Source organism: Hippocampus bargibanti, linkage group LG19, assembly GCF_051943395.1.
Source record: "Hippocampus bargibanti isolate YZ-2025 linkage group LG19, ASM5194339v1, whole genome shotgun sequence".
NCBI lineage: Eukaryota > Metazoa > Chordata > Actinopteri > Syngnathiformes > Syngnathidae > Hippocampus > Hippocampus bargibanti.
Genome location: NC_142752.1, coordinates 12,550,730 through 12,564,537, shown reverse-complemented (window position 1 = coordinate 12,564,537; position 13,808 = coordinate 12,550,730). Strand labels below are relative to the sequence as shown.

The window sequence follows — 13,808 nt, the reverse complement described above, 5'->3', positions numbered from 1 at the left end:
CAGTATCATCCAATCAAAATAGCGTGTTTAGGCAACGACAGCCCAAACAGGAAATGAACAGCGAAAAAGCGACAATATGTATTTATTTTATCTGGGAGTCAGATGAAATCATCAAAGAGCCATGTATGGCTCACAAGCTATAGGTTCCCGACCCCTGGTATAGAGCATCTGTGTCAAAGTCAAGGCCCATGGGCCTATTATGCAGCCCGCGAAAGCAAATCAAACTTGTGAAATTCCATGATGCTTGCTAAAGTCCGAACCAAAATTTTAAATTGTCCCATATAAACCACAATAACAGTCATTTTTTTTACTTCAAATTATAAAACTAATTATTCATTAATTTGTTGTGTGCTCTATATGTAATATGTGGAGGTGATTAAACATTCTAATGGCTTCCCCAAATTCATAAGAGGCCCCGAGTGGAAACCATAACTACAATGTGCCCCACGGCAAAAAAATGAGTTTGATACCCTTGGTATAGAGAAGTTTAACGATCAGTATGACTGATTTGGATTAAATTCCAAGAAACAGGTGGAGATGCAGACTTGGATAAAACGTTATAGATAAATATCTACAAACCAAGTAGAAGTTTGTCCAATTCCTTCGAGCCAGTCGATATTTGGATGATTTCTGCTCTTCTCTGATGGAACTCAGTAGCTGTGGTAAAACCCATAGGCACAACCTTAGCAGATTCAGTCTGAGAAGAGGAAATCATTGAAGAGTTAGCAGAATGCAGTGCAGAGGTTGTTGGAATCTAATTCCTGTATCTCTTCTGGTTCGGAGTTCAACAGAGTTTTATGATGAAATATCAGCGGGGACCATAGATGGTGAACAGAAAAGACTACTTTATTCTTGTAAAACAATAGAAGAACATCTCTAGTTGGTGCGGGGAGCCAAGAGTGCAAAACCCGCCCCTTCAAGCTAGTTTTACTCACACAGCAGTTGATGACATCGTCTTGACTAAGCCTATCAGCTACGGGAGGGGGTTGGGAGAACATTCGATGAAAACGAATATTTGTTACACCCTACATACGCAACAAGTTAACTAATAAGCTACATACATCCATATAGACTAAACTAAACATGAAATAACATAGGATGTTTACGGATGTGTATAAAAACACTCTATCATTGGTGAAGGGATCGAGTCCGGCTGTAGCCTTTCTTTGTGGCGTTTGTGCTTGTATAGCTTTTCTCCGGGTAATTCAAAAAATGTGTGGCAGGTTTGTGCAACACTCAATTGTCCCTATGTGTAAGTGCGGATGGTTTTTCATCTATGGGTGCTCTGCGACTAGCTGGCCGATTCAGGGTGTGTCCCGGAGACCGCTGGGATAGGCTCCAGCACGCCCTGCGACCCTGTTGGTCCTTTTGGACCCTTGAATAAGCAGATTGGATAATGAATGGATATACCCACAGGCGCACGCACACAAACATCTCTGGATGTGTCATTCTCATTGTGATTATTAAGTGACATTTAAAGGACAACCGACGCCTCCGGACAAGTTGTGTCCATAATTTGTAAAATCACTTCACTTCACACACTGTAACATGACTTCTACTGAGCGTATTTTATAACCGCATATAGCTATATTTTACATTTTAAGACTCGTGCTGAATATTCAGGAAGTCTGGTTTTCGAGTTGATGACGATCCCCACGTGACGTCACATTTGGAACGCCCCTAACCGAGAAAGCGACACACAATGGATTTTGCGGTACTTTGTTTGGTCTGATAACTTCGTGTTGATCCGTGTTGATGGTGAAATTAGAAGGAAAATACATAAATAACGCGATCGTTGTGTGATCGTTGTGTGTTGCACCAAGACAACTATATGATATGCGCTGACACAAATTCCCAGCAGACAAATCAGCCCATTTCCAACGGAGCTTGGGCGCCATCTTCTGCATTTTCTGGGTGCTACATTGCTGTCATTGACGGCTCGAATTGATATGGGAAGACTCCTTTAATCAATTGCAAACATTTATGCTTTCCTCTTCAGAACTACAGTAAAGTCTCGTTATATCGATATCGGATATATCGATAGTCCCGGTTATATCGATACTATTTCTATGCACGCACGGAGAAAATTACATGCACACAGGGTCGGATATATCGATAGTCCCGGTTATATCGATATTTTTTCGGACTCCCTTGAATATCGATATAACGAGATTTTACTGTATTTGAATCATATTCATAACTGGATGAGTAACAAGAAATAATCTTCTCCGAATCTGAAGCCATTGTTTTAATTCTCGAGCAAAGCAAGACGTCTTGGCGTGACATCACAAAGAAGGGGGCGGGACCTTCTGAAACTGAAACTTTCTCAGATCATTTTGAAGTACTTTTGGGAGACTAAGTGATTTTTTATTGGTGTTTTTCATTTGACTAAAAATATCAGCCTGCGTGTTTTGGGTATTTTAGATGCTATAAAATGTTTTTCTGATGTCAGTTAGGAAACAAAAAAAATGTTGTCGGTTGTCCTTTAAAGGCAGGACAAAGACAAGTACAGTGATACCTTGGCTTACGAACTTAATTGGTTCCCAGAAAGTGTGTGTAAGGCGAAAAGTGTGTATTCCAAACATTAATTTCCCATAGGTAACCATTAAAATGAGAATAATCCATTCCCAGGTCCGCATAAAACATAATTTTCAACTAAATAAGCCTTGAAACTACACGAAATATACCTTATTTTACGTATAATAAATGTGCTATTGTATTTTAATGAAAGAAATAAACTGTAATGTATAATAAAGTCGTTTTATTTACCTTTGTGATGGTCGTTGATGGCTTGATGGAATGGATAGCTTTTTGGATAAAGTGTCTCAAGGAGCTCTGGGTTGTACATCTTGGCAGTTGTGATATTACAAGATGCAGGCAGACACTAGAAACTTCATTAACAGCCGGTTCCCTTGCTTGTTTACTCTTCAAATTGTACAGATGGCTTGTGCGGGTTATTTGTGGCGCCTGATTGATTGGATATTTTAACTTTGCAGTCTACACTCTGCCTTTGAACGATCAATAAAGTTGAAATGAGTCCAAATTTCATTGTGTTTTCTATTCATTTTCTCACCTTTCACTTTTGATTTTTTTTTCACTTATGTTTTTTTTATTGTTTCAAGCTGTCGTCTGCCTTTCCTGTGTCGTGTGCTCACTGTGAGCACTGCTACTCCTCCCCCGCTCACTGCTGCATGTATCCTGCTGCGTGTGTCCCCTCCCTCCTCTACCACAGATCTTGACCAATCACGTGCGGCTTTAACCGAAGACAAGGGTTGGGGAATAGAGGAAAAAAGTCAGCTGCCATTTTCAACACCTGGTTAGCAGCTCCAAGAACCGGCTCGTTTGCAAACGACACATCACACATTGTGGCGCTCCGTGTGCTTCCCGAAAAATAGTTCCTATGCCAAGATTATATTCTTGTGAATTTAACGTTCGTAAGGCGAAAAGTTCTTAGCTAAAGCGCTCGTAAGCCGAGGTATCACTATCATTTTTTTTACTATAAGCTGCTTATGAGTATAAGGCACGCCGTCAATTAACGGCCTATTTGAAAACTGCTTTCATATCTAGGATGCACCGCACTATGAGGCTTATAGGATATACTTCAATCGTGGCTGTGGTTGAGCTATCCATCCACGAGATGGAGATACGCTAAATGGAATTTAAAATAATACAGCTTTATGTATATAGCGCTTTCACAATTGCTGCAGCTGTGACAAAGCACTTTACAGTATATTTAAAATACAAAAAAGTCGAAAAAGTCAGAAGACTGATCATATAGAAGGCGGATTGTATTATTAATTAGTTATCAGAATCATCTTTATTGCCAAGTATGTAGAACACAAGGAATTAAATTATTTGAATGAATTAATTATTCATGTGGACTATCAGTTTTTTTAGAAAAATGAATGCTTTGAGGTAGGTACCCTTATAGTATGGAAAATATGACTATAAGATTACAAAAAATTCTCAGCAAGATTAAACCGGAGAAAAATATATATGATGGAATGGAAACTTACTATGATTTTATCAGCTTTGGCTTCACTGAAGCCTTTAATGTTGAGCAACTCCTTCTTTGGAGCGTAGGCCACCGCCTCAATGGTGTGGAAACCTGCATCCTCCAGTTTCTTGATGTCACTTGCCCCAATTCCACATTCCTACAGATAAAATTCAGAGACAGCCACACGACGCGCGCACACACACACACACACACACACACACACACACACACACACACACGCACGCGCACACACACACACACACACACAGAAAAATAAAAATTACAAAAAAAATTGCCTGGAGTCTTCACGCTACAATTTCCAATCTGTATACGAAGCAATTATTGTTGGTTTTTATGGTTTTTTTATTGTTTGGTAATTAAAAAGATTAACAACATTTAATTGTATCGCGGAGCAACCGGCATGCATCTGTGTTGCTTTTTCAATTTTAGATTTTTGTTTTGCTTTTTTGTTTTTTTGTGAGGGAAGGGGTTAGTTACATGTTAGTTTGAGTCAATTTTAGTTGAAAAAATAGACATACAACCTTGCCACCCAATAGCAAATATTTTCTGATCTCACAAGGATAAGGATGATACACATTTTCAAGTGGTAACAGTGGAATCAATATTTATTTATGAATAATTTGTATTAATTTATTTCCATGAAACAGCCTGCTCAAGTGCAAGTGCAATGACCATATACGTGCCCAAATATGAGCAGAAAGGGAACCAACCAAGGCTTTCTTTTCAGGTTCTTAAAAAAACAAATTGAATCCTTGAAGTAATAGCTAACTAAAACCTTCACATTGATTCCATTCATGCAACTTTTTGGTCCAACATATTTACTTAGCACACAACAAAAGTATAACAAAATCTAATGATTACATACCTCCAATTTGCAAAGAGGCTGTGGTCCTAAATTTTCCTCCTCTTCCTGCTCGGTTTCAACCATGCCTTCAGAACTCATCGCCATCCCTAAATGTCGGAAAATGGTGAAAAAAATTGCATATTGTCATAATTTTATGTTACTGACAACACAGTCTAACACTCCCTTAAAGGACAACCGGCGTCTCCGGACAAGTTGTGTCCATAATTTGTAAAACGGCTTCAAATGACTTCTACTGGGTGTATTTTAATAAGATTCCACCACATATAGCTATATTTTACGTTTTAAGACTCGCGCTGAACATTCAGGAAGTCTTGTTTTTGAGTTGGTGACGAGTCCGTACGTGATGTTAGAAAAGGACCGCCTCCTCACCGTAAAAAAGATGCATTGTAGCGTCTTTCCATCACGTCAATGTATTTTGCTGTACTGTTTTTTTTAAACCAAGTCTTACACCCAAAAGCCGCCAGCAGAGGGAGGCAAACTCCATGGAAGGAATGTATCAGCCTGTGGAAACGGGTTGATTCATTCCTCACCAGAGCTGGTCGCCATTTTTCTGCCTCTTTTTGGGTGAGACATTCCCCCCCGCCCGTTTGCCTCAAAATGGCCCAAATAAATTCTTTAATCGATTGCAAACATGGCGGCCCGGTAGCCGAGTGGTTAGCACACCGGTTTCACAGTGCAGAGGTCGCCGGTTCGCGTCCCGGACCGGCCTCCCTGTGTGGAGTTTGCATGTTGTCCCCGGACCCGCGTGGGTTTTCTCCGGGTCCTCCGGTTTCCTCCCACACTCCAAAAACATGCATGGCAGGCAGATTGACCACTCCAAATTGTCCTTAGGTGTGAGAGTGACTGTTGTATGTCTTCGTGTGCCCTGCGATTGGCTGGCAACCAATTCAGGGTGTCCCCCGCCTCGTGCCCGAAGACAGCTGAGATAGGCTCCAGCAACCCCCGCGACCCTAATGAGGAATAAGCGGTACGGAAAATGAGAGATGAGATGAGATTGCAAACATGTATGCTTTGCTCATCAGGACTATTTGAGTCATATTTGGATGTGTAACAAGAAAGCATATTCTCCGAATCTGAAGCCATTGTTTTGATTCACAAGCAATGCAAGACGTCTTGACGTGACGTCACGAAATGGCGGCGGGACTTTCTGAAAATGCCCAATTCACAGCTCAATTTTTTGCAAATTTTGGAAACTTTAAGTCATTTTTATTGGTGTTTTGCATTTGACTAAAAATATCATACTGCATGTTTTGGGTATTTTAGATGCTATAAAACGTTTTTCTGGTGTCAGTTAAAAAACAAAAAAGTGACGTCGGTTGTCCTTTAAAGGACAACCGACATCACTTTTGGGGGGAAATCTCTCACCCAAAAAAAAGAGGCGCAAAATGGCGACCTCCTGTGGCCACCTCCGTTTCCACAGGCTGATAAATTCCTTATATGATGCTTGGACGCCCTCTTCTGGCGGCTTTTGGGTGCAACACGAGGTCCCCAGATGAAACAAGTACAGCAAAATACATTGACGTGATGGAAGGACCGCTACAATGCGTCTTTTTTTAACGGCCAGGGGCGATCCTTTAGTGACGTCACGTACGGACTCGTCACCAACTCAAAAACAAGACTTCCTCAATATTCAGCGCAAGTCTTAAAACGTAAAATATAGCTATATGCGGTGGAATTTTTGTAAAATACGCTCAGTAGAAGTCATTTGAAGCCATTTTACAAATTATGGACACAACTTGTCCGGAGACGTCGGTTGTCCTTTAAAGGACAACTGACATCAGAAAAACGTTTTATAGCATCTAAAATAGCCAAAACACGCAGTATATTTTAGTCAAATGCAAAACACCAATAAAAATGACTTAAAGTGTCCAAAAACTACTTCAAATTTAACCCGGAAGTGACCAGTTTCAGAAGGTCCCGCCCCCTTGTTTGTGGTGTCACGCCAAGACATCTTGCCTTGCTTGAGAATCAAAACAATGGCTTCAGATTCGGAAAAGATGCTTTCTTGTTCCTCATCCAGTTATGAATATGATTCAAATAGTTCTGAAGAGGAAAGCATACATGTTTGCAATCGATCAATCGATTTGCAATCGATCAATAAAGAATGTATTCCGGTCATTTTGATGCATCTGGACAGAAATGTAGTGACAAACTCTTTCGTACTCACAGTACCCAAAAAAGGCAGACGATGGCGACAAAGCTCCGTGGAAATTGTCTCCTGGGAAGTTTTGTCAAATACACTGTAGAAGTCTTGGCACAACACATAACGATTCACCATCGTGTTATTTATGTGCTTTCCTTCTAATTTCGCCATCAACACGAAGTTTTCAGACCAAACAAAGTGCCCAAAATGCATTGTGTCGCTTTCTCGGTCAGGGGCGTTCCTGACGTGACATCACTTCAGGAATCGTCACCAACTCGAAAACAAGACTTCCTGAATATTCAGAGCGAGTCTTAAAACGTAAAATATAGCTATATGCCATGGAATCTTTGTAAAATACGCTCAGTAGAAGTCATTTGAAGTGATTTTACAAATTATGGACACAATTTGTCCGGATGCGTCGGTTGTCCTTTAAGTGCAAAGGTCATATGTTCACCATTCAGTGAAAAGTAGTGGATTGAGCTGGGTCCGAAATCTGCTTAACGACTTTGTCCAATGCTCTTTAAAATGTTAATGTTGATACACTGTACTTAATCGTCTCAAATATTTACATCTTAACATATTGGCAAGATGTAAACACTGTTTGTTTCTTTTTTTTTTTCATTTTCTTTTCCGTGAGATTGACGTTGTTGAAAATTGATGATTTTATTTGTTGGACACGCAAAGACAATGGCGGGTCAAAAGAACAATCCAGATGCGACGGTCAAATAAAAGTGCGTCCGTTTGTCGACCAATTCATAATTATACATTTTATTTAAGTGCCTTTCAAAACTCTCAATGAGACTTTACAGGCACAATAATTTAGTAGAAAGAGTCAATAACTTTTTAATAAATACCGGGGTATGATGTGGGAAAACCGACCCTTGCCAACGAATTTGGGGAAATGCTGCCCATGTCAGGACAACAACGCGTGTACTTGCACTGAAGTCGTGATTAAAACCAGTACATCTGCTCTACTGCATTATTTTAGTTGAGTAGTCATAAAATTGTAAAATGTCAACACTTTGGATTACAGCAAACTGCGATTCCACGGGCACTGAAAAATCTACAGTATCATTCAGCTGCGGAAGCAACACATCCACTTACTTATTTTGCAATGTGAACAATATTTGACAAAACGATTTTACCTTCAAATAAGTAGGCTGTTGGACACGATCGCAGGCAGATATTGTGAAATCTTAAATCGCATCAATATTGCGAAATACAATGACAACTCCGGGCTACAGTTTAGCTCAGCAGGCCTACAACGTTGTCAAACTCTTGAAAACACAATGTTTCTATTTTCCCGCTCGAAAAACGCATCGACTTTACCCGCACGTGGATTTTGATTGGACAAAGTAGTAGTCACAGAATTTACTGAAATAGAAATAACACAAAGCTCTTATCCCTACGTCAACATCGCGGCCATATTAAATGTGACCGTTTCAACCGGACGTGCTGCGTGACGCATCGGAGCAAGATAGATTTTGTAATTTGCCTTCTTTTCCCTTCAGGGGTCGCCACAGCGAATTAGTCCTCCGTCTTCAGGGGTTTGATTCGCATACAGTAGTATTTGTTTTGGCCAAACTGTGACGTCGGATGCCCTTCCTGACACAACCCTGTGTATTTATCCGGGATTGAGACCGGCACAATAAGACACTGTCTTGTGTCCCCTGTGGCTAAGAACAATCAACTCTATGATAATAGAAATTAATAAAGATGAAGATGCTCAATAAAATATGTAGATAGCACTGGAGATTGAGGAATGTTTCAACGTAATTTGTAGTAAATACTCTTTGGAAAGTCCAATCGTCTAATCTGTCAACATTCTCGTACTTCCCCTGAACCTTAGTTGTAAAAACATTAGAGAGCAAAGGAGAAATAAACCATCCCTTTTTCAAATTCTTTCAGGTAAATTAGGTGGTGGGCAACAACAGATCATGAAGTTAATTCATCAATAAATGAATGTTTTTTTTCTTCTGTGTGACAATGCTTGAATTTGGATGTGCTTCGTAGCTCGGGTGCATCTATCAAACTCTTTACACCACACTCAGCTAAAGACTTGTGCCGTGGTGTCCACAATGATGACTTCTAAATTAGCAATTGAATGTAATTTCCATGTGGCGTTATGTTAATATTGGTGGCATTTATTGTAACCTAACCACACGACAACCTGTGTTACTCAGAAAGCCTAAATGCCAAGCAAGCCACATGTGTAGGCCTACTTCAAAATAAAAGAATCCTAAAGCTAATACATGAGATTAGTGCATTGCAGTGACGTGCAGTCAGGGGAGGCAGGTGAGGCTGTGCCTCACCTGTCATCATGGCAATATCAAATGAAAAAAATAAATTATATAATAATAATAATTAACAATTATATTTATTTAGTGAAGTTCTTTTCCGTTTAACTTCATCGTTTTTTGTTTTTTTTTTTCAAAATCGCTGCATTTTCACATTTACCGTTCAAATACTAAGTAGAGACGAGCGGTGAGGCAGCAGCCGGATGAGCCTCACCATGGATTGCGCAATCACTCTGCTAACTGTGCTGGCTTGCTCTGCAGTGAGACCACATTGCTCTCCCTCTGCATGTCGCTGTTAAAGTGTTCAAACACTTTTAGTACGTGAACTAAATTTCTACAGTTTAGCTGGTGTATATAATGTATCTTCTTTTCCTTTCGGCTTTTCCCCTCAGGGGTCGCCACAGCGAATCAATGTCCTCCATCTATCCCGGTTTTGTGCATCCTCTTCTCTCACACCAGCTACCTTCATGTCCTCTTTGACCACATCCATAAACCTCCTCTTTGGTCTTCCTCTCGGTCTCCTGCCTGGCAGTTCAAGGCTCAGCATCCTTCTCCCGATATAGTCATTCTCCTCTGGACATGTCCAAACTATCTCAGTCTGGCCTCTCTGACTTTCTCTCCAAAGCCTCTAATATGAGTTGTCCCTCTGTCTCCATTCCACTGTCTCCAGTCCAAACATCATGGCTGGTCTCACTCTTGCACTTGGATCCCTCTCATTCACACACATATATTCCGTCTTGCTGCGACTGATCTTCATTCCTCTCCTTTCCAGGGCATATCTCCACATCTCTAGTTTCTCCACCACCTGTTCCCTGTTCTCGCTACAGATCACAATGTCATCTGCAAACATCATGGTCCAAGGAAATTCTTGTCTAACATTGTCTGTCAGCCTGTCCATCACCATAGCAAACAAGAAGGGGCTCAGAGCTGACCCCTGGTGGAGTCCCACCTCCACCTTGAATTCCTCAGTCACACCGACAGCACACCTCACAACTGTCTTACAGTCATGATACATGTCTTGCACAGCTCTGACATACTTTTCCGTCACTCCAGACTTCCTCATGCAATGCCACAGCTCTTCGCTGGGCACCCTGTCATACGCTTTCTCCAGATCTGCAAAGACACATTGCAATTCCTTCTGACCTTCTCTGTACTTCTCTATCAGCATTCTTAAAGCATATAATGTAGTCACTTTACATTATAAACACTGTACTACGGTGTTTATTTTATTTTATATTCTTCAAAACTGTGTGCATAGGTGAGGCACACAGTTCTCCTGCCTCATGACAGTGGGCGCTGGTGATTAGATTTTTCTTGTGCCTCATTGGCTGCAGAATAATAGAATTAGTGAGAGCAAGCTACAGTAAACAGTTAGCAAGTTAAGTGCAACCATCCAGTCATTTTTTTCGTGTTGCTTGGCCTTATTTTAAGAATGGAGGATTACATATCTAAATTGAAAGAAATAGAGACTTTTAAAACTGTTGCATCAATAACTGAAAGTTATTGATGCCTTTCTTCAGAAGGAGCGGCGCATGGACTTCATTTATAAGTAAAGGTAACACGATAAACACGTTTTTTAAATTATTTTTTTTCTATGCTACAGTTTATATAAAGAATGTAGATATGACATTTTAAACAAAACACATTAACTGTTGCCAATTAAATGGTGAACAAGCTACTCTGTTCATGTTTGTAAATCTGACTGTGATGACGTCAGTGCCTCACCAGCCATGAACCTCACCGCACGTCACTGGTGCATTGGTATTGAAAAGCCTGGTTTGTATTTTAAAGTTACGCATTTGTGCTTGCGGTATGTTACCCCATGAGTTTGTTTACACTTTGCAGCTTCTTCCTCATATCTTAATGTTTAATAGACTGTTTCCGGAGGCATCTTAATTTTCTTTTTTTTTTCTTTGAGGTTCTCGAATTAGTGGAAGATGTTTATGCCCAGGCAGAACAAGTAAATTGCTCGTAGAGAGGCCGGAGCGGGCGGTAAACCCAGTACAGAACGGTCCGGTCTGCACTGTGGGGTCGACACATTAAGCACTGGTGCACCGGGCCACAAAATACTGTTAATTAAAAGTAATTTTTTAATTCAATGTTATTAGTTTACGATGAAACACACGGTTTGCTGTCTCAAGAAATCTTTGCAATGATAGGTATCTGTTTCTCAATTTATTTTTGAGCTAGTTTTTCGGTCCTAATTCCATCTCTAATAATCTATTATAGCCTTTTAATACAGTGTCCCCTTAAAGCTACTAAATTATCTTCGATGCGTGGTCATGTCGTAAATATATACTATACTGTAGTTGTAATCTCTTTACCAATTTACATATTTTGCGCATATTTTTTGCAATTTTGTCCGACTATGATTCCCGTAGTTCGTGATGTATTCACCGACCTACTGCGCATGTAAGCCTTAAAACAGCCACGACTGGAGTCACATAAAAATAGCATCTCCTGTCCAAATTCTCACATCTACGGTCCGCAACCCGACACTTCATAAAAATATTTGTGGTTTCAATGGAGGTCCCAATTGTCGAGTGACGTCAGACATAATTCGGTTTGCTTTTCTTCCGGTTTAGCAACTCGGACTTTACAGCTGTTCGAAGGCGCGTTCAAGAGTACCTAATTGGTCGCCGAAAGTAAATCGGACAAAAAAGAACGACGTGGACTTGCCCAAGGCGTTTAATAACAGGCTGATATGGCTAAGGAAGCCAGTAAAGGAAAAAAGGTCGAAACAGACTACAGGACGCCCGGATTGAGACGTGCACAGACGACCACACTGTTCAGAGCTGTCAACCCCGAACTCTTTATCAAGCCCGTAAGAGACGTGTTTTACTTGGTGCTGTACTTTACTTTCATTTGCAGTTTGTGAAGAAAGCGATTTTTGCAAGGGCAAGAGAGGGTTTTAGCACTCCTCTGACGTCACTGCAGTTAAGGTAATCGCCATACACAAAGACGAGGTCAAACAAACAGCCGCCAGATATTTTGATGCTGTACATTACGGTAATTCGCCGTCAGCGAGCTGTTTGACGCCTTAAAGGACAACCGACGCCAACGGACAATTTGTGTCCATAATTTGTAAAATCGCTTCAAATGACTTCTACTGAGCGTATTTTACAAAGATTCCATCGCATATAGCTATATTTTATGTTTTAAGACTCGCGCTGAATATTCCGTAAATTTTGTTTTTGAGTTGGTGACGAGTCCTCACCTTTACGTCACTGAAGAAATGCCCCTGACTGAGAAAGGACATACCTTACATCACCTCAATGCATTTTGCGGTACTTTGTTTGGTCTGAAAACTTTGTGTTGATCAGTGTTGATGGCAAAATTAGAAGGTAAACACATAAATAATGTTGAATCGTATGTTACACCGAGACAACTCTTTGATATTCGTTGACAAAAATTCCAATCTGAAAAATAAAATTATTTCCAATGGAGCTCTGCCGCCATCTTCTGCTTTTTCTGTGACACTACACATCAGTCTTGATCCATCAAAATGACCCAGAAGACCTTCTTTAATCGATTGCAAACATTTATACTTTCCTCTTCAGAACTATTTGAATCATATTTATAACTGGATGAGTAACAAGAAGGCATCTTCTCCGAATCTGAAGTTTTGATTCTCGAGCAAGGCAAGACGTCTTTGCGTGACATCACGAACTGGGGGCGGGACTTTCGGAAAATGCCCAATTCACGGCTCAATTTTTTTGCAGATTTTGGACACTAAGTCATTTTTATTGGTGTTTTGCATTTGAGTAAAAATAGCCTGCGTGTTTTGGGTATTTTAGATGCTATAAAACGTTTTTCTGATGTCAGTTAGGAAACAAAAAAGTGATGTCGGTTGTCCTTTAAGAATAAAATAAATGCATTGACGTTACTCATTTAGATTAAAAGAAAAGTTAAATCGCACCAAGAAACGCTTTAAAGTTGAGAAAAACAAGGTTCTCGAAAATAAAAGGCGTCTGAACTCTGAAATCTTGATGTTTACACCCACAATACCTGTATACAGTTATATTTTCAAGAGTGCAGCTTTTATTCAGCTGTGCTGAAAATATAGTGTCAACCTCTGTACAAAATAACAGGTTGTAAGTTAAGCATTTTTTTCACATTTTAAATCCATATTTTATAATTGTGTTATTAAATATGGTGATCATCCATCCATTCTTCCCCAGAATAAACCAGTGATGGCATTTGGACTCATTACCATCACCTTGTGTGTTAGTTATCTGGGGTACCTCCATGCTACAAAGGAAAACAACCAGCAGCTTTATGAGGCCATCGACGGCGAAGGAGAGAGACTCATGAGGAGGAGCAGTTCCAAGTGGGGATAAAGTATATTGTACCCTGGTTATGGTGTATAAAGAAAATAAATATTTTTTAAAGAATTTTATGACTCTTTCGCAAGTATTTTTGGAAATACTAAGATTGACAGCAGGCACGTCCTGCTTCAGGCCTGAAAGACTGCTTGTGCTGCCT

At 40.2% G+C, this 13,808-nt stretch overlaps 2 protein-coding genes across 2 annotated transcripts in view; one reads left to right on the top strand and one right to left on the bottom strand.

The window, feature by feature from the left end:
* The window catches only part of rad51b (RAD51 paralog B), a 29,590-nt gene extending 21,252 nt beyond the window's left edge, over window positions 1–8,338 (bottom strand). The window contains exons 1-4 of the mRNA XM_089022339.1: window positions 8,172–8,338; window positions 4,884–4,969; window positions 4,017–4,154; window positions 580–697 (exon numbers count right to left, since the gene is read on the bottom strand). Coding sequence (XP_088878465.1) covers window positions 580–697; window positions 4,017–4,154; window positions 4,884–4,967 — 340 coding nt within the window. The 5' untranslated portion in view covers window positions 4,968–4,969; window positions 8,172–8,338. The remainder of the gene's footprint in view (window positions 1–579; window positions 698–4,016; window positions 4,155–4,883; window positions 4,970–8,171) is intronic.
* A 3,385-nt stretch (window positions 8,339–11,723) lies between these two features.
* Window positions 11,724–13,717, top strand: smim8 (small integral membrane protein 8). Its single transcript, XM_089021900.1, has 2 exons — window positions 11,724–12,147; window positions 13,505–13,717. Exons 1-2 carry the CDS (start codon window positions 12,028–12,030, stop codon window positions 13,661–13,663), a joined length of 279 nt encoding a protein of 92 aa, XP_088878026.1. The 5' UTR covers window positions 11,724–12,027; the 3' UTR covers window positions 13,664–13,717.
* The last annotated feature ends 91 nt before the right edge of the window (window positions 13,718–13,808 follow it).

What these genes read in the sequence shown, in the direction of transcription:
- smim8 (XM_089021900.1), top strand. Translation starts at nt 12,028, where the DNA reads ATGGCTAAGGAAGCCAGTAAAGGAAAAAAGGTCGAAACAGACTACAGG. An exon ending in CCGAACTCTTTATCAAGCCC is followed by an intron (nt 12,148 to 13,504) that starts GTAAGAGACGTG and finishes ATTCTTCCCCAG; the next exon opens with AATAAACCAGTGATGGCATT.